Source organism: Hibiscus syriacus, unplaced genomic scaffold (assembly GCF_006381635.1).
Source record: "Hibiscus syriacus cultivar Baekdansim isolate YM2019G1 unplaced genomic scaffold, ASM638163v2 tig00111467_pilon, whole genome shotgun sequence".
Taxonomy (NCBI): Eukaryota; Viridiplantae; Streptophyta; class Magnoliopsida; order Malvales; family Malvaceae; genus Hibiscus; species Hibiscus syriacus.
This window is the reverse complement of record NW_024063100.1, coordinates 495,359-517,941: the sequence shown is the minus strand read 5'-3', so window position 1 is coordinate 517,941 and position 22,583 is coordinate 495,359. Positions and strand designations below refer to the sequence as shown.

Sequence of the window (22,583 nt, the reverse complement as noted above, 5' to 3'; positions counted from 1 at the left end):
TTTTTTAATGGATTTTCATCTGATTGACCAACATGGTTATGTTTTTACTCACAGTCTGCATCTGTTTTAATCCAATGATCCCCATTTGCACTTGCAGAAATACAGTCAGCAAGCTCATATTTAGGTAGTTCTGGGAGGAACTTATAATCTTGGGATCCTTCAATTGACCTTAATCCCTGAGGAAACCATTTGCTATCTTTATGTTGCTGAATATGGTCTGCATCAGTATACTCATCTTCAGTGTAAGGGGCATTATTCATCTTCTTCCTATGCAATTTTTTAGACTTCCTGTCAGCAATGGAGCTTTCAGGGTGGACTTTTCTTTGGAATAGTTTTACGACCTGCAAGCCACACTGATAAGAAAGTCATTATAGAAAGTGTATTGTAGTTCCATAAGACTCACCTTTTAGAGTTTTTTCTTGGTTGCAGAAGAATTTGTTTCTTTAGGAGAAGAAATGGAACTCCTTGAACAAGGATGAATCTTTTTCAGAATCTTGCTGATGAGATGTTTAACAGGTTTATTGATTTGCTTGTTCTTCATCTCCACTTTCCCACATTTTTCCATCGGACTCTCTTCTGCAATTTTTGTTTCTGCAAGTTCAATTGAAGATCCAAACAGATATCCTTGAAGTGGACACATGATTGCCTTCCCATGATCTTGAGCATTGGCTTCTTGAATCGGCTTACCACCGAGTGTAATCGAGTTAACCGGACTATTTCTTCCTGATGGTTCATTGGAACCATGTTCTTCAGCTTCAAGGAACTTCTCAAGTTCATCATTGATGAGCTTCAGATAATTTTCGGTCACCTCAGTTTTTTCTTCAGATATATTCTCCAGAAGTGTGGTGAAATGTTGGCGTTACAGGCTTGCTCATAATCGATTTGGACCATAGCGTTCCAATGGTGAGAAAGTCGTGGAATAGTGCTAAGATGACAGTGGATGGTTCATCCCCAAAGTTGTCTTTTATCCCCTTGACTCCAAATCCATAGCTACATGTTGATTTTGGATGGGGGTCTTGATCAGTGAGGGATGACTGAGCAGAAAGACATGCACAATGGCTCCCTGAAATCAGGATTTGACGATTAGAACATAATACATGCACTATAAGTAACTTTGATGAGTTGAGTGCAATGGAATCTAATGGGAGCAGGCGAGTTTATTATCGTATTCAACCGCACTGATCCAATCTCGTGACGATTTTCATGTGACTTGTGCATGGATTGTGCATTGTTTCAAGGAACTTGGAATACCAATTGTGAAATCCTTGAAAGGTTCAATATTAGTTGGCTGGAGTTTATGCTGCATCCATCCTAGTAACTGCAATTACAACAGCAAGGGTGTGAATTTAGCAGGATTTTAAATGTTTATGAAATTCCAAGAATCCAATGGAATAGAGACTTAGGGGTTGTTTGTTTACTTTAGAATGATTAAGCGTTGAATGATTCAAATGCTAAATGATTCAGAGGCTCTGAATGAATTAACTCTGAATGTGACATGCTACTTGATAATGGCTCTGAATCATTCAGAATGTACTTTTATGCTGAATCATTCAACACTATTTTGCTGAATCAGACAGCACTGAATCATTCAGAGGTGCGAAACAAACGTGTTGAATGTTGAACGGTTCAGTATTCAGCGCTGAATGGTTCAATTAAGAGGCAAACAAACAACCCCTTACCTTCATTTTCATTATTTCTTTGAGGAGTTTAACTTCAAATTCTTTTGGTTTTTCATATGAGGAATGTTTAGAGATATGTTTAGATGATGGAGTGGCAGCTAGAAGGGTCTGTAACAGATGTGAGTGTGTCAATACAAGTAGAAAGATACAAGATTTTGTTTGAATGTTCTTTGTCACAATCCAATCAAGTGGACAAATTAGAGAGAAATTCATCGACGATTGACTTGATTGTATTGTCTCTGTCCTGCATTATGACTGTGTCAGGTGGAGATATACATTAATGACACCATGCGGACTCGATAATTTACTCAACTTTATGGCTGGAAATACTCAATGGATCTACCTCGAAAAGTTCCTCTTTTATTGTCATGATGTGGTTTTGGTTCACCACAGGTATAGACGTGAGATTTTATGTTAGAAAGAAAACTTATAAAATTTTAGAGATGAACACAAATTATCAATAGAAAATACAAAAACAATACTTCCACCTCAAGTTTATGGCATATGGAAACTACCCAAGGGGTTGGAGAGCGTCCACAGTAGCAATTGGAGTGATTTCATTGTTTTTTAATGAGCATCGAGATGTTCTTTTCCCTAACGAGAGTCGAGAGGTATTTCAACTCTTTGATTTTACCAAGATAAAATACCTCAATCACACATGCAAAATTTTAAAGCATTGAAATTCCTTCACTGTATCTATTGTGCATTATCGCAGACTAACTTGCCCCATCTAAACTGATCGTGAACGTTGAGATGTCTTTACTCCTCTGTACATTCTTCTTAATATTAGTTTATAAAGTTTAGATGCCTCTATCCTGATAATTAGAGTTACTCTTTTGCCACTGTAAATGAAAAAGAGCATATAGAGACATGCTATGGAGAAAAAGTCTCAAACACTCAACATCTCTTGAGAGTTTTAGAGACATACAAAGAATGTTTCCAAAAAAAGGGATCTCAAAGATCTATATCTTGGGAAATTGTGACTTGTTGACGTGATTTATTAGAATCAATTTCACCACCATCTGACCGTATCCACTTAGCATGCTAGCTTACAAGGAGTCATCATAATGACTCGATGCCTAACACCAATTCCAAGAGCCATTGTAAAACCTCTCGACCAAGATCGAGAGAATGGATGCAGCCTAGATGTAACCACCTTATCCTCACTTATTTTTCTGTTACCTCATCATGTAGACATTGACACCAACTAATGATTATTTTCTCATCAACTATAAATTTTTACTTAAATCAAAATCGGTGAACCATCTATAACTACCGTAATTCATTCGATTTCATAAACAATTCTTTTTCTAATTGAAGACCTTCCAAATTAGATGGAAACATGGACATCTCAACACGAGACCTAAGAGTGAGGCAAGTTTAACTTTTAGTTTGTATTCCCTCTTTTTCTATTGTGCATGATCTCTATAATGCATCTCTTTTGCAATTTTAATAAATTGAACTGCTCCCCCAGCAGTGATGTCACCATAGCGTTGTCGTACACACGGTTTATGATTCTTATAAGAGAAAATAACTTCAGTGACCGAAAATGCCTTATAATATACGATTTTAACCAACTTTTTTTGTATTTGCGAAAATAACCAATAAATTCGCAATGCGATCTCAAATTTGCAACGCGAACTCCAATTTTGCAACACAGTTTCCAAATTCGCAACCCAGTTTTTGCAATCGTAACATGAATTACTTTCTCGCAACGCGATTTTCCAAATTCGCAACGCGATTTTCAAATTTGTAACGCGATTTTCAAATTCGCAACGCAAATTTCTTTTTCACAACACAAGTTTCCTTTTCGCAACAAGATTTTCTAAATTGCAACACTAATTTTGTTTTCGCAACTCGATTTTTGAATTCGCAACACGAATTTTAATTTCTCAACAAATTTTATTTTTGCAACACAAATGTTTTGGGTATATAAACTACGCAACAGCAGCAACTCATAACCTAAATCGTAACTCATTCCATCTCTATCTACCACTCTCTTTGGCGACATCCGTTCCTATATCCAATGACATCCTTCCCCATCTCTAATTTTTTTTACATAATTTTATTTCTATATAATTTTTCAATGATTTCTCTCCCAAATTATCAACTATATGTTTTTCTCTAAGTTAGTGATGTTATCTAGTTTATAGCTCGTTTGTTTAGTAAATTAATTTACAATTTGTAGAATGAAATCATCTAATGTTGATCATGTTTGGATAGATTTGTGTTTTGGAGGGTCATGGGAGAATGTTCATGGTGTTTTACAATATATTCCTTTACCCATGAATCTTCAACTAAAACTGTTATGAAAAAAGTTAACTTATGAAACTCTAATGTTACGTGTTGCAAAGAAATTGAATTTAGAGCCCCTAAGTGGATTTAGACTATCTTATCAGAGAAAATGTAATGTTTATTTGTTAACCGACAATGAAGATGTTGAACGATTCATTGCTTACATTAGTGTTTTGCAAGAAGATGATGTTACATTGTATGTTGTTGAACCTAGAAGTAGTGAAGTTGGGTCAGTAGTAGGTAGTAATCAACTAAGTTCTTCAACCCCAGTTTATGGCGCTCACAATGTACAATGTTGTTATCAACCTCAAAATTTAATGGTTCTACCACAATTTCATCACCAAGAAAATTTTGACCACATTTTCAATAACAAACACAATATCAAACACAATCTCAAAACCCACAACCTTTCCCTAATCCAAATCCCAATCAACTTTCAGCACCAAATTCCAGTTTTCGTATTGACCAGTTAGACGATGATGAGCCAACATAAAAAATTGTGAGTACTAGTCAGTATTCAAAATTTTATCCTGGTTAATACCCGGACTTTGATCTTGGTCAATACTCAGATTTTGATGAAATTTCAAAAGAAGAAAATGACCCTGCGTGTAATGTTTTTGATATTGGTCAATACCCGAATTTTGATGATGAAACAGCCGCTGCCGAGGAAGATGTTGTTGATGATAATGAGGAGGAAGTTACGACTGTGAATGAACATATTGAACATCCATTCTGTAATTCATATAACCCTGAAGAAGAAAAAGAAGAAGAATAAGTCCCCGAAGAAAATAAAAAGAAGAAAATGCCACGGGATTATAACTCGAATATGCCAGAATTACTTCAGATACCGGAAGAAGAGTTGGTAAAGATAGCAGTTGATTGTTACACAAAAGTTATCCGTATCAAGAAAGATGATTATTTTGATACAAATCAAGACTTGAAGATAGCTTTGTATACGAAATGTGTGGAAGATGGCTATCAACTACAAGTTAACAAATCAAGCAAAGATCGTTTCGAAACAAAGTGTATGATTGACAAAAATTGTATGTGGCGTATGATTGCAAAGAGGATAAAAGATTGCGAAATGTTTCAAGTTAGGACTTTTATTGATAAACATACATGTTCAAGAACCCAAGTTTTTCCTCACCATAGAGATGCAAACAAAAAGGTGTTGGGTGGTTTTCTAGCTGAGTTAATGTTTTTGAATGGCAGGGTATATCGGAGACATGAAATTATGACTGACATAAATGCTCGGTTCAAGATTAGTATCTCATATTCTCAAGCTTGGAGAGCCAAATGTTATGCCTTGGAATTGTTGAGGGGGTCGCCAGAAGCATCGTTTGCCCAACTGCCAGCTTATTGTCACAATTTAAAGCTGAAAAATCCTGGGTCGGTAACTCATATCAAAATAGATAGAGATGGACGCTTTGAGTTGCTGTTTATCGCCATTGGTGCTGCGGTTAGTAAATCAATATAATTTTGTTGACTCATTTTTGTTAGTTACATGCATTTCACATTTAAATGATCATATTTCTTGTGCATATTATTTTGTAGATTTGTTCGTTTATTACTTGTATGCGCCCAGTTATTATAGTTGACGGAGCACATTTGAAAGGTCAATACCTTGGAGTAAACTTATTAGCAGTAGCCATGGATGCTAACAATGGGATACTGCCAATATCTTACAAGGTTGGCAAATCTGAAACCTCTAATTCATGGACATGGTTTATGGGGCATCTTAGGGATTGCATAGGTCCTATTAGCAATATGAAAATCATATACGATAGGGAAAACTCAATTGATAATATTGTTAGAAGGTGTTTCTCATATGCTTTTCATGGACTTTGTGGTGTTTATTTGTACAGAAATCTAAAATCAAGGTCTGCTAGTATAAAAAATCACAAATGGACATACTAGAAGGCTATAAAAGCTTATCGGGAAGTGGATTTTAATAAGCATATAAATTGTTTAAGACGTGTTTTGCCTCAATGTGCTCAAACACTAGAAGATGTCGGGTTTGAAAGATGGTCAAGAGTGCATCAACTTGGAGCAATATATGGTTTCATGACGTCTAATAGTGCATAATTAATCAACGCTCTAAGTCGTCATTCCCGAAAATTACCCATTACTATGTTAATGGAGTTTTTTCAAGCCTCTATTCAACAGTGGTACTACAAGAAAAGAAACCATGCAGGTATTATTTCTTTACATTCGTAACTTATCATATTTAATATATTTTACTAAGTATTATTTATTTAAATTTATAGGAAGATTGGAACGCCGTGTTATACCATGGACTGAAAAAAAGATAACGAAACGTGTTATGAAGTCAACGTCATGGAGAGTTGAACCATGTTCAAACACTTTGTTTGAAGTATTAGATAATAACTTAAATGAGCTTGTCGATCTAAATGCAAAGACGTGTAGTTGTATGAAATGGCAAACATCTGGTTATCTGTGTGGTCATGTTATAAAAGTTGCTCTTCATCTAAACCAAGATGATTCAAGCGCATACGCTATGGATTGCTACACTACAGAAGTATATCGACAGACTTATGCCGAGATTGTCTACCTTATTTCACATCCTTCTGAGTGGGACATACCAGATGACTTACAAACAGTTTTGCCACCAGTCATGGACAACAGGCTACTTGGCCGACCAAAAAATCACGATCGTATACCGTCTAAAGGTGAAGAGAAGAGGATATAAATATGTAGTAGGTGCAAGGAAAGTGGTCATACAAGGTTGACCTGTGGATCAACAATGCCATCACAATCATCTTTTCCTCTACCAAAATATGGATACTCGTCAAAAGCCAAAGCTCATATGGTGCCAAGCAAAAGGAAATCAAAATCGCAATCAAAATCCCAATCACAACCGACTTCACCTTTTGGGACTTATTAACTTAGGTGATTTTTAAATGCAAATGTTTTATTATGTGTATTTTATGTGTGAATGCATACATTTTCAGTTAGACATGCATTAGTAACTTGAGTTTGAACATTGCTATGATATGTTCAGTTGTTATCACTTATCAGATTATTGTATGTTATCTTTTTGAAGGTGTTTTCCTTGAATTCGCAACGCGAAAGTCAAATTCACGTTGCGATTGTCGCGAAAGTCAAATTTGCAATGCGAAAATCAAATTCGCAACTCAAAAATCGCAACGCGAATTTGACTTTTGTGTTGCGAATTTGACTTTCGCAACAATCGCAACGCAAAAATCGTAACGCGAATTTGACTTTCGCGTTGCGAAAGTGTACCTTCAACAGGTCTTTTTTTCCTTCAACACAATGCAGATTGAAATTAAACAACAAATCAATTAAGCAAAAAAATAATTTTTATTTACACTTGACATCCCCAGACAGTATATCCAAATGCTCCTAACAATAGGGAGCTTACATCCAAATACATCAATTTGTTCACGCATCTCACTTCAGGATTAACCTACTGAAACGTTATGGCCATGAGATTTTCTACACATCTAAAACCAACAAACAACAAATTATTGAATTCTAGGTACTTAACCAAACATTTTCAAACCAACAAAGAGTATATATGTTAACAACACTTGCTCAAACTTACCAATAACAAATGATTGTTTATGCACACTTTCAGCATGCGGATGCAGGTAGGCAACGTCTCGAATATATCGCTCTAGACATAAAATATCGAAACCACAACCCTACTGCACCTCTATCTCTATCTGTGGGAGGTAGAAACTGTTTACCTCCTGTCGTCATACGTTCCAAGCACATGCATACAAGAGGACCACAATCCTCCTGGCTCCCACCGTGTGTTGTGGCGCTGTCTCGTCTCTTATCATTATAACTTTTAACTTATTTGGCTTCTTGTTTCCTGAATTAGTCCAATAATCATTCGCATCCAAGTATTTAGCCAAATGAGTGCTCCATCCCTTACAAATAATATCTTTCACGAGAAGCCAATGACGACGTTCCATAACAGGGATAAACACTTGCAATCATAAATAATAATTCAATTGTTCACATCAAATAAAATTTATGAACACCTTTAAAATATTCAAAAATAAATACTAACCTTATCGACCTCCCACCACGCAGGATAAATGATATCTTTTCCATTACCCAACGCATATGAAGCGTCTCTCTGATCCTTCAAGTGAGCTACGTGAAAAGAAGAAGGCATAATAGTCCATCGCATCTTTTTTATTTTCTTCAATTTCCTTATAATTAGAAGACGTGAAACCCATGCATCAATATGTTGTTTTATAAAAAAAATACATATATTAGTGAATTTAATAAAAAAATTTAAAAAATAATCAAAATGCAATATAAGAAGAATATAAGACTTACCCCCCATTCGAAATAGTCATTCTCTTCAACCTTTTGAACGATGAGAGGGATCTCTTGAACTATGACAGGTGAATCGGGCTTCTTCTTACGGAGTCTTGGAACTATTGGGGTGAAAGGAGACATAATGACACGTGTATGACGTCTGATGCGTGAACCCCGTCATGCAAGAAAAACTCGACATAAAGCATCTACCTTATCGGGCCGCTAAAAATAAATTAATACATAAATCAGTAAATAAATAAATAAATAATGCTGAAAAAAGGTTATTTGTATTTTTAGTATAGTATTAAACAAACTTACCTCATTGCGTAGAGCGTGAACCTCATTCTGCAACGATGAAACAATCTAACGTAGAGCGGCTACCTCATTACGTAAAGTAGATACCTCACCACGTAAAGCACCATTATCATCGCGTAAAACATCTACCTCACCACGTAAAGATCGTACCTCATCACTTCATGCACCATTGTCGTCACGTAAAGTACCGACCTCATCACGTAAAGCACTGACCTCATCACGTAACTCCCCTAACTCATCCCGTGGAGGTGGAGAACAGGGAGATAAATGTCGTGGCATCTTTTTCGGTCGCCTATCATGAGGTGATGGTGGAGAAGAGGCTCGATGATGTGATGGAATAGGTGATGGCTCTAGGTGTCGAGCTGTAGAATCGGCTCGATCAGGTGATGGCTCTCAAAGTGGGGGGTGCTCATCATCCGTCCCATAAAAAACGCTTACTAGCTTGCCACCAATCAGTGACAAGCTCAGCCTCTGTGGGTGTCAGCCTCTGTACAGTTGGATCCTCCTCCAGGTAATAGCCTTAGGAATATCATTTGACTTTTTGATGGCATATGTTCGCATGATGGGAAAAGCCTCAAATATCCAAATCTACAAACAATATAATACACAAACATTGATTTTAGTAATTGTTAAATAATTAATTATAATTTTGGAAACATTATATAGAAGCCCAAATAAAGCCTACCAAAGTGTATTTGGAACCATGGCCACGCAAACTACGATAGTCCTCAAAGGCAGTTGACAACTTTTTCCAAGTAGCTTTCCATAGATATGAACCCCACGGAAACACGTTCCATGCATCTAGATCCTCTACCAATAATATTAAATCCTCATAAATAAGTTGTTTGCCCTCTTTTCCTAAAAAGATGGCATTCAAAAGTAATAAAAGGCATACTCGGACAACATCAAGGTCATCCATCCGAGTAAAACCATCTTTAAGAAGTAATCTTTTGCAATCGTCGACGTGTAAACTGGGCTTCACATTTGCCAGCTCAGGAAAAACCCAAAATAACCATGATGGGCGGGCGATATGACTAGTGTACCAACCTACTTCATCGTGTCGTCCGAAATATAGACAAGTGATTAAGCAAAACTCCTCCCGTCCAAAACAAGTATACGCCGGTGGAAAATGAAACCATATCTCTTCATCACCACGTTGTATCCTCTCGGGTAGATCGTTACTCATGGTCTGAAGAAACAAATGGGTCAACATAGCATCTCCACCTGGATGTTGTACTTTCAGCCATGGCCCGAAACAAGTTTTCTCAAACAAATTTCTTTGTACAGGTGTAAGTGTCGACGCAATTGTAGTGGGTAGGCTTAATTTATTCCTTAAAGTCAATGAAGCCGAAAAAAATCCTAACAAAAACAATAAACATACCAAGTTAGATATACCAAAAACTACAAATTATACACTATAAACTGACATGATATTAAACAGGGAAAATATAGCCAAATATGTTTCAAACTAGCACGCTATTCACTCAAGTCATTATTCTATCATAGTTCACAAAATACATCAAATAACATTCCAGAAATAAGCACTTATATCACATTTAAAAGGACAACATATAGGTTTAGTGCAGATTCAAGTACAACATAAAGAGTAGTAGTTTGTTCTTGAAACTTAAATTCGCAACACTGTGAAGTTAGTATTTGTCTTTGTTTTTTGATTAAAGTAATGCAATTCATTCAAGTTTCAATTTGCAGAAGAAGAGTAGTTTTTGAAACTTAAATTCGCAACGCGAAAATGAAAATCACAACGCGAAACTAAAATCGCGTTGCGATTTTCATTTTCGTGTTGCGGTTTTCGTATTGCGAATTTCATTTTCGTGTTGCGAATTTCATTTTCGTGTTGCGAATTTAAGTTTTAAAAACTATTCTTCTGCAAATTGAAACTTGAATGAATTGCATTACTTCAACCAAAATACAAATACTAACTTCACAGGGTTAAAGACTAAACAGTTTAGCAGTATTGGTAGCAACCGAATGAATTTATTAAGCAATCTAAGTGAAATGGTTAATCTATATATTGAAATTACCAGTAAATTTATCATCAATTTAAATATGAAAAATCTAATAATAATACAAAAAATTCAAAATAAAAATAATTAAAAAAACTAACCCTCTGTGGTTGATTTTCTATTTGTGGCCGTGAATGGTTGTGAGGGTGGCTCTGAGAGATGGAGATAGAGGGGGGTCGCCGGATATAGGGACGGATGTCGCCGTAGAGAGTGAGAGATGGAGATGAGATTGAGTTGTGCTTTAGGGTTTTAGGTTATGAGTTACAATTATATTGTTTACATTTGTGTTGCGAAATTAATATTGTGTTTCGAATTCGAAAATAAAATTCGCTTTGCGAATTTGACTTCTGTGTTGCAATTTACAAATTTGCGTTGCGATTTATATATTCGCATTGCGAATTACATATTCGCGTTGCGATTTCCATATTCGCGTTGCGAAATTCAAAACTAAGTTACGAAATTAGAGTTCGCGTTGCGAATTTGTTGGTCATTTTCGTAAATCCAAAAAAAATTGGTTAAAATCGTATATTATAAGACATTTTCGGTCACTGAAGTTATTTTCTCTTCTTATAATGAATTTGCACTTGATGCAGGTGTTATAATATCGTAACGATAATTGATAAACAAAAATTAATTGAATATAAAAATAAAAAAACATTAAGATTTACGTGAAAAATTTAAAAGTGAAAAATGATGAACAAAGGAAAAAAAACTTTCACAAAGTACAAGATTTATTATAATGTTACACTCAAAAACCGTAATCTCAACTTTCTATTCATAGAGATCGAACGAATTATACAAGAACCGTACTTGATTGTGACTTCATGACCATTTCTAAAAAGAAATTGGGTCATAATTCAAATAACATGCATGAAAAATAGTGACATGTTTTTATCAATTGAAGATTTCCAATTAGATGCTTTTCATGTTGCTACGTAGGTGTATCCCAAAATATGGAGGCTATATGCTATCTTTCAAAATTTATCATACTACGATTGTTTTCTATAAAATAAAAAAAATTAAATATATGAAATTAAATTTTCTTCACACGTGTGTGCAATAGGAAAAATAATTTTTCTGTATTAATAAATATTTTTTAAAGACGTATCACAAGTTACACTTACTAATAGACAGGTCTGTTGTCACATATGAATTTTTAATCAAAAAAACATGCCATTCGCACAATACTGAAGGCTCTAATACATTAAAATACCCGACAAGCACCTTCGAAAGTTGGACCTAGATGAAAAAAAGATGTTTTTAGCATCCATACAAAAGCCACCCCAAACAACTTCAACTAGGAACCACCCCATTTAAATTGTGTACTTCCTTTTTACCACGTGTGTGAATTATGTTGAATGCTTAGCTTCAATCAGTTTTCAACAGGGAACGGATAACTTCACTCTTTGCACTTGAATCTGCAGGTGGTGAATTAACATACCCCCACAAGCACCGTCGGAAGTTGCAGCTAGACGAGGAGGAAGTTGCTGTTAGCATCCAGACAAAAGCCACCCCATTTAATCAATTTCCTTTTTTACCACGTGTGTGCATGTCATAGTCCTTTGTGTTGAATGCTTAGCTTCAATCAACTTCCTGACAGTGAACGGATAACTTCACTTTCTGCACTTGAATCTGCAGGTGGTGAATTACATACACGTACATATGATGACAACTAAAACTGCTGTTCGGAGTCTTTGGGAATGAAATTCAGAGTCAAAAACTGTATTTTTCCCACAGTTTGCCACTGGGATTGATTGAGTTAAGTTTGTCTAAATCTGTCAAAACAATGCTCTATACGAGGGAGGATGCTGAATTTCAGCTAACCAACAAGCTGCTATAAAACATGAGTCAAGGAGGAATGAAGAAAAGGTGAGAAGCAAACAAGTAGATATGGAACGAGTCATTTTCTTTATAGTTACACATGCATAACTGTTGGGACAAGTTATAATTTTTCGTTAAAAATAGGTGGCTAACGTTTTCTCCTTTACACTTTTGGACATTTTGGACATGTTAGAAAGATTGTCCTACAGTGGGTTAGAAGCAAGCAAACCGTTATCAAAAACTGATTGATCGACGTGGAAAATTGAGTCCCTTACAAGGGATGGTCATGCAACCAATATATCTGCCTGCTGCAATGATAGGGAGTAGCATGTAAATATGTAGTGAAGAGGAAGGTAAGGAAATCCATCAATCTGAGGAAACAATATTGGGGAGCTGAAATTGGTAGTTAAAGTTGAAATGTTAGTCAAAAATCGTCCAGTAGTGTAAGAAAAAAAGGTAAAAAGACGTGTTGTGAAACCAAGATAACATTGTTGACATTTTTGGGTGTGCAGTCGGATTTCGAAATTATAATTAACATATTGTCTTTCACATTCCATGTCAAAAACAGTGAAAACTCACGAAAGTCTGGTCATCTTCTTCAATATAAGAAACTTATGTTGTCTTTTGCTTTAATTTACCCCACCCTACGGTCCTTTTACCATGGGAGAGAACAAGGCAGGTGAAAGCAAGGATCCCCACATTGTTACAGATAAAGAAGTGAAGAAGAATCAGTTGGTTCCTAAGAGAAGTCCTAACAAAGATAGGCATACCAAAGTTGAAGGAAGAGGTAGAAGAATAAGGATGCCCGCTTTATGTGCAGCTAGAATCTTTCAGTTGACCAGGGAATTGGATCAAAAATCCAATGGGGAAACGATATAATTGCTGTTGCAACAAGCTGAACCATCAATAATAGCCGCCACAGGGAGCGGGACCATACCGGCATCGGCTTTGGCAGCAGCTGGAGGCTCGGTTTCACATCATGGAGCCTCTCTATTAGCAGGGTTGCACCAAAAGATAGAAGATTTGTGAGGGTCCAATACAGGGTTATGGCCCTCAGTCAGTGGTACTTGCAGGCTAATAATGTTGGTCAGATGAGCTTCACCTCAATGTTGGGAGCGGATAACCAGCAGCTCCCTGGTTTGGAACTTGGGTTGTCTCAAGATGGTCATATAGGGGGTTCTAAATCGTCGAGTTTTTACCCAAATTTATCAGCAGATGGTGCAGGCTAGGGTGCTCCAGCAACAACAGGATCAGCACCAGCAACAATCCACTTCTAAGGATGATTCTCAAGGATCAGGCCAGTGAAGTTATAAATAGTACATTCCTCAGAATTCTACAGGGACTGGATGGATACTTTGCATCTCTCAATTTTCCTTGCATCTCAATCCACTTCTAAGGATGATTCTCAAGGATCAGGCTAGGGTTCGTGTTTGTTTCTTTTTGCTTTGGAATTTGCAGGTGGAGCTTTGCACAGCCTAGTAACTTGGCTTTGAGATTAACTTGTTTGATTCAGAGGTTTGTTGATTGTTTTGTAAAGAAAATTTTATGGGTAAACTAAACTTTTAACTTTTTCAAAACATAATTAGTATTTAGTTTTTATTTCATTTTAATATCTCATTTAAAAACTTAATGTTAAGTTTTGGGGAAAAAAATGAAAGTTTAAGTAGACTAAAACTGATAGTTTAGGTACTAGACGTATTAAGTTTTTAACGGTGAGTACTAAAATGAAACAAAAACTAAACGTTAGGTATAATTTTGAAAAAAATTGAAATTGAAATACCAAAACAAATCAAAACTGATAGTTTATGTACTGAACGCGTAATTTTCACATTTTATTTGTTTTCTTTTTCTCTGGGTCTGGATGGAGTGGCAATCGGTTTGTTTGTGAAAATTAAACATGAAAATTTACAGTCATATATGTCCAGTTTCACGTTGGATCAAGAATCAATTTTTATTTCTCTAAAAGAACATAGCTGCACATAAATGCCCAATTGTTTAGTACCTCTGGCTGCCCAAGCCATGTATGCTTCTTACTGTTTGCTAACATATCTGAACCCCATATGTTGAAGCAACAAAGTTCTGTTTTCAAACATATCTCTTAAAGTCCTGGAGTTGAGCACGACGTGTAAAGGAATATATGAGTCATTGTTAAATGGTTGTGAATTATCTTATAATCACCTTAGATTAATAAAATAAAACTTAAAAATGTTCTGGATTTACAATTAAGTTAAAACCCTAGCTCATAAGAAACGCTACATTGTATGGACCCAACCTTTTAAAACAACCCCCATCCACATTCTCATCTCTCAGTCGTACGGCGCCAAACGAAATTTTATTTTATTGATTGAAACAAATGAGTCTTAATTGTTACAGGTGATTCATCTCTAATAATTTAAGTAGAGAATCTTAATCAATAAAAAAAAATCGTTAATCGAAATCAAAATCTTTCTGTCTCCATAGAGAGGTAAAGGAGGATTGAATGGCAAAAGAGTGACGAGTTTCATCCTCTCGCTCTAGATCAAAAGCTTTTAAGGTAAATTACATATTTAGTACTTAAATTATCAATTTGATCCATTTTAATACTTAAATTTTAATTTTTTTTATCAAAATCATATCTAACATTTAGTTTTTATTTTATTTTAGTATCTTACCATTAAAAACTTAACGTATTTAGTACTTAAATTATCAATTTTAGTCCACTTTAGTACCTAAACTTTTAATTTTTTTCAAAACTTAATTTTAAGTTTTTAATAAAGTATTAAAATGAAACAAAAACTAAATATTATGTATTATTTTAAAAAAAATTGAAAGTGTAGGTACTAAGAAAGACCAAAACTAATTATTTAAATACTAAACGCAAATTTACCAAATGTTTTATGGTGACCCTTCTCTCGCTCAAGATCAAATGGTTTTACAGCGACTCTTACAATTAATGATAACTAAAAACTCAGATTTACAGGGGTTAAAAGATTTACTAAAACCTTATTAAAAAAATCAATCAATGCCTATGCTTCTCAAAAATCATCTATAGGGTTAAAAGATTTACGGGGAATGCACATAGTAAGTGTGGTTGTCAATCGTCAAGGCGTTGGATCTCACCCATCATTATACGGTTGCTTGTGACTTTGAAACCTAATAGAGCAGGATCAATTTGTCTTCCTTTTTTCCCTTTCTTGTTGCCGCGTCCGGCTTGTGGAACGGCGTCTGATGGTTCCAAACAAGTGCTGTTAGCCGCCTCAGTCCCGCGAAGCATCGGCTTCTTTAGAATCTCCATGAATGAAGCTTCAGACACTGCAGCATCATTGCATGATGATGTCCTTCTAAAACGGACATCTTTCTTGCTTGATGCCCGAGTTTCTACGCACCTCATTGATCCTAGATTTGCCGCTGTCTCCCGTCTTCCTTCTGAACCCGGTCAATAAGACACAAGATATTGTGACAAATATATACGATTTAAGAAAAGATACATAGGTCTCGAAAATTTTCTTTTCTTCATTCGTCATTTTTATAAATTAAAGAAAGATAAGTCGAAATCATACCATCAGAAGTTGCAAGGCTTGCAGAACTGTTCTGTTTGACAAATGCCAGTGAGTTTTGATCAGAAAAGACATCCTGGGATGAAGAAACCTTTGGCACAGGTGGGCATTTTTGTGAAACTTTGTCCAGTCCCTTTGGCAGTATTGAAGGTAACCTTATCAATAAAAGAGGGCCTTTAGATGGTTTTGCAAATTAAATTTGATTGGTTAAAACTAAGAACGTATAACGAAAAAATTAACGCAAAAGCTCCAACATTGACTCCTACTCATTGTAGCAGCATCTATTACGAGTCATGATGATGGACATCAAATACTATTCTTTTACATATAGCACGTAGTAAAAGAACCTCATCTATCAGTAGAAACATCATTGCCAACCAACTTATCTAATCCAAACCCACCGCTCCCATCTGCACCATTTCACTTCCCAGATTTAATTCATATAAAAAATGGATGCTACCGGGGAAATGTTGTTAAGGAGATTACCAGTACTATGAGAATTGTGCCGGCTATGGATGCTACTTCGTAGATCACCACACTCCTAGGTCGCCTCTACTAGCACGTTGTCCTCAAAGCCTGACACAGAACCATTCCTAGCAAGCACGCCTTTCATTCCATTTTCCTTATCCTTTGCTTCCAGTTCTGCTATTTATCCGCAGCTGATTTTCTCATCAAGTTAGCATCTGCATTACTACAAGGGTCTTCAATCCCATCAAGAATGACTAATCTTCTACAAATGAGCCAGAACCAGCTTTAAGAAGCAATCTTTTACAGTTAACCATTTGGTTGACAGAACCACTTGCAGAAACTCCATGCAAATGATCTTGCAACAAGGCACTTTAATCAGAATTTTGAAGGCCTTCCGGAAATAAGTTCACATGAACTTCCTGGTTTGGAAAATGATTAAAAGGGAAATTGGAAGTTTGCTGCTCAGAAACAGGCCAAAAGGTTTCCCTCCTTCTAGAAGATGAAGTAGAATGTTGACAATCAACTTCTGATGATTGCATAGATTGAATACCAAGTTTTTGTTGAAGAAGGTCCATTAAAGCTTTCTTAGAGTTGTCATGAACCCCTGCAGCTGATGCCCAAGGGCTTGAATCAACTTCAGACTCCCTTCTTTGCAATTCTGCTTCAAGATTTAATTGCTGCATCGGTTTTGTGGTCCAACTCTTTCCTATCTGCTCATTTTTCCTTGAGTTGAAGCTCTCCATTGCCGCAGGAAGAGGAGCATATGCATTAATTGAAACTTACTGGCTAAGAGGGTGGTTACCTGAAGAAGAAGGACCAAGTTGGTTGTTTGAGTGCATGTAAAGATTTTCAGCTAGATATAGAGAATTTGCATTTTCTACTTTTATCCCAGGAGTATCTGCAGGGAGATTCAAACTGCCAAATGCTGTAGAGTTGGGGTCAAAATTCCCTTGCTCCGGGAGATCCTCCAAAGCATGATTCTTTCTAAGATTGCAGTAATGCTCTTCAAGAGGGGACAGCCTCTTCTGGTAAAGATCTGAACCATTCAACCCTATAGAATGACCCTGATGATGATTGCTAGGATTCCCAACAAATTGACCAACTTCATCCACAGACAATGAACCAGCAAGTCTCCTATCCCCCTCCATTCCTAACTGTTGCCTCAGAGCCATAGACAATTGCTGCACTTAAACCTGCTCTTGTTGAAGACGAAGCTGATGCTCCAAAGGAAGCATATTGTCATACTTGCCTATGACATTAAATCCAAAAATTCAGTCCGCTGCCCCTGGAGTGCACTCTGGTTAATCTTCGCTTGGATGATATGCTCCAATGATGAATCCAGGTGTCTTGAAGCATGAGAATTCTGCAGTGATTCACTAAGGATATGCCTTTGAAACTGAACTCGATCAAGTATGTTGTCTAGCAGCATAAAATATGTGCTGACCATAACCAGGACCAGACATTGGATGCCGCAGCAACTGATCAATAAGCAATTGCTGAGATTGAAAATGTGGCAGCTGTAGATGTTGCTGCTGCTGCTCCTCCTGTAACAATTTGATTTAGTGGTGGCAAAGCTGTAGTTCCAGCTGCTGCTGCTGCTATCTTTGAAGTTCCAACCACTGCTGCTGTCGTTGAAGTTCCAACTGCCGCTCTTGTTGAAACTGAAGCTCCAAAAGATGTTCCATTTGTGGAGCTGAATGATGGATTGGCTTCTGGAGATCAAAACCATGAATTTGCTCCCCATCAAATCCAGCAGAATGTGGAAAGGGATGAGAGAAATGATTTTTCTCTTGAAGTGGTTCATTTGGCAACTTTTGTGACATTAGTTGCTGTAACAGGCTAAAACCACTGTATTCTTTCTCCATGTGAGGTGAGGACCAACCACCAGTAGTTCCTAGATGAATGTTAGGGTTAGACGAAGCATTTCTTCTGTAATCATCAGGCCAAACCTCTGGAAAAGAAGTTTGTTCAGCAACTGTACAAACAACACTGACCAATAAAATGTGTCTCTCTATCAAGCAAAAGATCTAAAAACTGTCCCCTATCACCAATGCTAGAAGCTATATTAGATGAATGAGAGCGCTTCAAACCAGACGGGCTTCTCAACTCAGATATCAACAAACCAAATGGATGCAACTCATCCTCTTGATGAGAAGTTATATTGATTTTCGAAAATTCATCTGTAATGGACAAATGATTTGCAGGATCAGCTGCAGCACTTGTGGGCCTTCCAGGAAAAATAATTTCAGTAACACACAGGAGGAAAGGAAGGCATCATTAACAAACACAACAAATAACAAAATCAACAATAGCTCCAACCCATTAAACTTACCCTCTTCTTGAGCGTCAGTGAATTTATGGAGGCTCTGATCTTCAGAATGCTCAGAATGATAACTTTGAGTAGGCCGTCTTAACTGAAACTCAGTAGCAGAAGTCTCAGCAGCGGACAATGTCCGCTTCTGATCACATCCAATGGCAGACCCCTTCAACTCAGGAGCAGAAGCAGAAGATGCAGTCTCTCCCAAGCTCCCTTCAAAGAATAGGCTAATTGCATTCTCGTAACTGCATTACCACTGGATGAAGAACCAGAATACATTCTTATGTGTGGCATGACTTCACCATGTTCTTGGAAAGGTGATCCGTCCGGAGCATCCGCCAATTGAACAAGTCTGTACCAAAATAACCTTGCTCAAACCATGTAATTATGTCAATTCCCAGATATGGTCCCTGAATTACTCCTTGAGGATCAAGATAGTACAAACTCAAATGCTCAGGAGGGTTAACAGTAACACTTTCCAACAAATGTGTCTCATTATTGCCCTTAATATTTATCTGGTTAGGGCCTACAGTAGGTTGTAATGAAGAAAAATCAAATAGAGAACTAGAGTCTTCAGGAAGCTCGCCACCCACTCCAAAGTGCATGGATGATTCATCATCCTCCAACGTAGGGTGTTTTTGCATTTTCAAATCAGTGACTTTTCCGTAGTCATAAGATTTTATTTCATCGGCATCTTTTATGGACCCACCAATCTCCCTATCTGATAAAAAGCATGGGTTACATACATCTATTTCAGATGGTGACTCACATCTCAGCCCACCTTTAGAACTATTCATTTCTGTAAGGACAAGCATAACAAATCAATGAATATATTCTCAATGAACAGCTGGTAGACGACAACTAAATATGATAGTTTCCTACCCTTGGTCACAGTTATCAATGAATTAGTCGTATATGCCTCAGGATGTTTCCCTAGATAGTTATTGTTTACAGCAGGCTTCTCACCTGAATCAACATTATCCTCCCTGTTAATCGAGGAACTTTGTTTCCCTTCACCTGAAATCACATCAGCAACATTGGATTAGGACCAAAAAGATAAACTAAGAACGTCAATCATATATAATTATTTACTGGGTAAAACACTAGCAAAAAATCTGGATCCATACTTGTTTCTCTAGATGAATTTTGCAACACTCCACTGCTTGTAGTTTTTCGCTTCCATATATCTCCAAGGACAGCCTGCAGAAATCAAGCAAGCAAATTTGATGCAACCACATAGAAGGATAAATATGACTACATTTCTTCTCTAAATCAGATTAAAAGCCTCGTACTTCTTTATCTGCATCAGGAGGAACAAAAGCCAAAGGCTCGACAGTTTATTTTTGCATTATTGGTAATAAATGATCCACCTCATCAGGCAGGATGTCAAAATTTGGAGCAGTCTTTTGCTTGCGGTAAACGTCAAGGAGTTTTCCTCTTGGGTAGCAATATGCATTAAAAGTTTTGCTTTTGTCCAGAGGAAGAGATCCAATGGCAGAAGCAGACTTTGGCCTCCCAATTTGTAGGTTAGCATTTGACCTACCTCGTCCTGCAAATCGCACATTTGATCCCTCAACTCGTCCCCTTTTTGAACCAAATCCTGGAGCACTATGGTTAGAAGCAGACCCACCTGCATGAATTTCCAATCGATGCAGTGGCCTCCACTTATCAAGAGAATCATTCTCACGCTCAGAAGCTAAGCGAACCCCACCGACAAGAGCTTGTTTGCCAGTACGGGCATCTTCCTTCTCAGAACCTGTCCTCTTCTCAGTTTGAGAATCATTTTCTTTGTCTTCAGGACCCCATCTTAAAGACCACTTGTTGTACCACTTGTTGTCTCTTCGAGATTCATGGCTTGAATTATGACTACTAAAATCATGCCATCACTCTGAAGACGCCAAAGTCCTATTTTCAGGAACATCCTTTGTTGATGAAATATCAGCACGACGGTCTTCTTTTCTCCGATCTCTTCGGCCAAGTAAGCTTGTTTCTCTCTCCTCTTCACGCCAACGGCGACTACTTTCAAGATAAGGGGCAGTCCTCCTCCAGTCTTTCTTGTCTTGAAATGGCTGTCCTTGTTTCCATATGTAATGGGGTAAGGGGAGATAAGATAGTAGGCTGCCCCCAATACCAGGTTGAGAGCAGCTTCCGTAGAAGGCCTCCGAATTATGAAATGCCCTCCGTGAGACTCGATCCCACGACCTCAAGGTTAAGACCCATCCAAATGCCAACTATCTTTTGGATTGGGATCACCAGAGGTTTTATTGGGCAACAAATTTGACGTTCTTATATCCTGTTAGAGTAAATAATTACGAATCGGGAAGGATACAAACCAAAATGAAAATTTGTCCACAAGCTAAAAGTCATATATAAATTTGTGATGAGCATTGTTAAATGATGGAATCTAGTCTGACTAATATTTATGTCATCAGATGTAATTGTTACCCAAACTTCCACCACATAAGGATAAAAAAAGACTAGAAATCATCAACACATCAAGTCTCATATGGAAATGAACGTAAGTGGCCTAAAAACATTAATAAGAGAAATTGAGTTCCATAAGCCAGATGTTCCAGCAGCTAACATCTTAGAATCAGACGGTTTAGCATAAGCCACTGTGGGGACAAAGGTATGTTGCTCTCTGAAATTGCTTGATCTACTGGCCAAAAAAGAAAAGGTTTAATTTTATACTAAAAGAGCTGTTCAAGCTTTTAATGTTAAAAAACTTAAATATTCAACAAAGATCATCACCTTTGGTGTCCTCAAGTAACCCCGTGAGTCCCTTGTCCTCCAGATTCCTTTCCCGTGCTTCACCTAAAAATTAACAAGATCTAATATAATTAATCCATAGGTGAATTTGGAAGAAACACAACCACAACTTGAAGGCCTGTTTCCATGGATTCCCTAAATTATAAAATTATTTGAGAATGAACTGCCAAGTTTCCTTGAAGCAGGTGAACCTTTTAATGAATTGAATCTTTCCCAATAATAAGCATACTAAAGTACCATATCAACGTCAGCGCTGGCAGTTTACATTATACAATAATTATGACAAGCAACTAAACCAATATTCTTTTTTTAATTAAAAAAAGTGTCATCTGTTATCAAACCACTAGTGCATTTGAATGGAAGGTTTGAGCTAAATATAATTCAACATAGAAACAATTGTGAACTTCTTTGTTATAATTGCTTTGCTTTTATGGCGAAAACCTTTGAATAACAACGCAATTAAAAGAAGTGGAAGATATAACAAAATCGAAAAGATTTAGACAAACGCACAGATTGAAACCAAATGGAAACCAATACAATAGGCATGCAAAAATTTAAAATTAGAGGAAACAACGAGAGAAGTAATTGATCGAAAATAAAAAAAAGGAAAAGAAAATGTAGAATACCATTGAGGGAGGAGTGATCAGAGCTGGTTTTGGAGGAGAGGAGATCATCAGGTAGATCTAATTTTCCGTCAGCCATTGAGAATTCTAAAAGGCAGAGATCGCAACGGAGATACGGCGGCGTTTAAGATTCTGAAAAAAAAAGAGTCGCAGGTAGAGAGGGAAATATATAGAGGGAGAGGGAGAGGGATTGCTAGGTTACAAAATAGATTTTTTTTTAAATATTTTTTCGCTTTGAAATAGATAGATAGAGAGGAGCTTAAAATTAAGGGTAAATTACATATTTAGTATCTAAATTATTATTTTTATTTTATTTTGATACTTAAATTTTATTTTTTAAAATCATACCCAACATTTAATTTAGATTTCAATTAGGTACCTGTCGTTAAAAAATTAACATAACTTTCGATGTCGTATTT

General features: G+C 36.7%; 3 protein-coding genes, 1 long non-coding RNA gene and 1 pseudogene across 4 annotated transcripts; 1 reads left to right on the top strand and 4 right to left on the bottom strand.

Annotated features, from left to right (window-relative positions):
• Positions 1-406: 406 nt before the first annotated feature.
• Positions 407-953, bottom strand: LOC120163627 (annotated as a pseudogene).
• Positions 954-13,111: 12,158 nt separating this feature from the next.
• LOC120163626 (transcription factor TCP20-like) lies at positions 13,112-13,680 on the top strand. The gene is made up of 2 exons (XM_039173514.1): positions 13,112-13,284; positions 13,365-13,680. The coding sequence occupies exons 1-2, from the start codon at positions 13,112-13,114 to the stop codon at positions 13,678-13,680; spliced, it is 489 nt and encodes a 162-aa protein (XP_039029445.1).
• Positions 13,681-15,435: 1,755 nt separating this feature from the next.
• On the bottom strand, positions 15,436-18,472 carry LOC120163615. Its single transcript, XM_039173508.1, has 3 exons — positions 17,258-18,472; positions 15,991-16,142; positions 15,436-15,856 (listed from the first exon to the last, which is right to left on the bottom strand). Exons 1-3 carry the CDS (start codon positions 17,625-17,627, stop codon positions 15,827-15,829), a joined length of 552 nt encoding a protein of 183 aa, XP_039029439.1. The 5' UTR covers positions 17,628-18,472; the 3' UTR covers positions 15,436-15,826.
• A 153-nt stretch (positions 18,473-18,625) lies between these two features.
• LOC120163616 (GRB10-interacting GYF protein 1-like) lies at positions 18,626-20,105 on the bottom strand. The gene is made up of 4 exons (XM_039173510.1): positions 20,065-20,105; positions 19,900-19,972; positions 19,655-19,789; positions 18,626-19,571 (listed from the first exon to the last, which is right to left on the bottom strand). Exon 4 carries the CDS (start codon positions 19,567-19,569, stop codon positions 19,054-19,056), a length of 516 nt encoding a protein of 171 aa, XP_039029441.1. The 5' UTR covers positions 19,570-19,571; positions 19,655-19,789; positions 19,900-19,972; positions 20,065-20,105; the 3' UTR covers positions 18,626-19,053.
• Positions 20,106-20,913: 808 nt separating this feature from the next.
• LOC120163617 lies at positions 20,914-22,374 on the bottom strand. Its single transcript, XR_005519670.1, has 3 exons — positions 22,168-22,374; positions 21,218-21,586; positions 20,914-21,065 (listed from the first exon to the last, which is right to left on the bottom strand). It is a non-coding gene; the product is annotated as an uncharacterized LOC120163617 (long non-coding RNA).
• Positions 22,375-22,583: the final 209 nt, after the last annotated feature.

Excerpts from the sequence above, each read along its gene's own strand:
- LOC120163626 (XM_039173514.1), top strand. The coding sequence starts at position 13,112 with ATGGGAGAGAACAAGGCAGGTGAAAGCAAGGATCCCCACATTGTTACA. Across the intron at positions 13,285-13,364 it reads TGTGCAGCTAGAATCTTTCA|CCGCCACAGGGAGCGGGACC; the intron begins GTTGACCAGGGA and ends CATCAATAATAG.
- LOC120163615 (XM_039173508.1), bottom strand. The coding sequence starts at position 17,627 with ATGGCTCTGAGGCAACAGTTAGGAATGGAGGGGGATAGGAGACTTGCT. Across the intron at positions 16,143-17,257 it reads ACTTGGTCCTTCTTCTTCAG|GTTACCTTCAATACTGCCAA; the intron begins GTAACCACCCTC and ends TTTATTGATAAG. Across the intron at positions 15,857-15,990 it reads AAGCCTTGCAACTTCTGATG|AAGGAAGACGGGAGACAGCG; the intron begins GTATGATTTCGA and ends GACCGGGTTCAG.
- LOC120163616 (XM_039173510.1), bottom strand. The coding sequence starts at position 19,569 with ATGAATAGTTCTAAAGGTGGGCTGAGATGTGAGTCACCATCTGAAATA.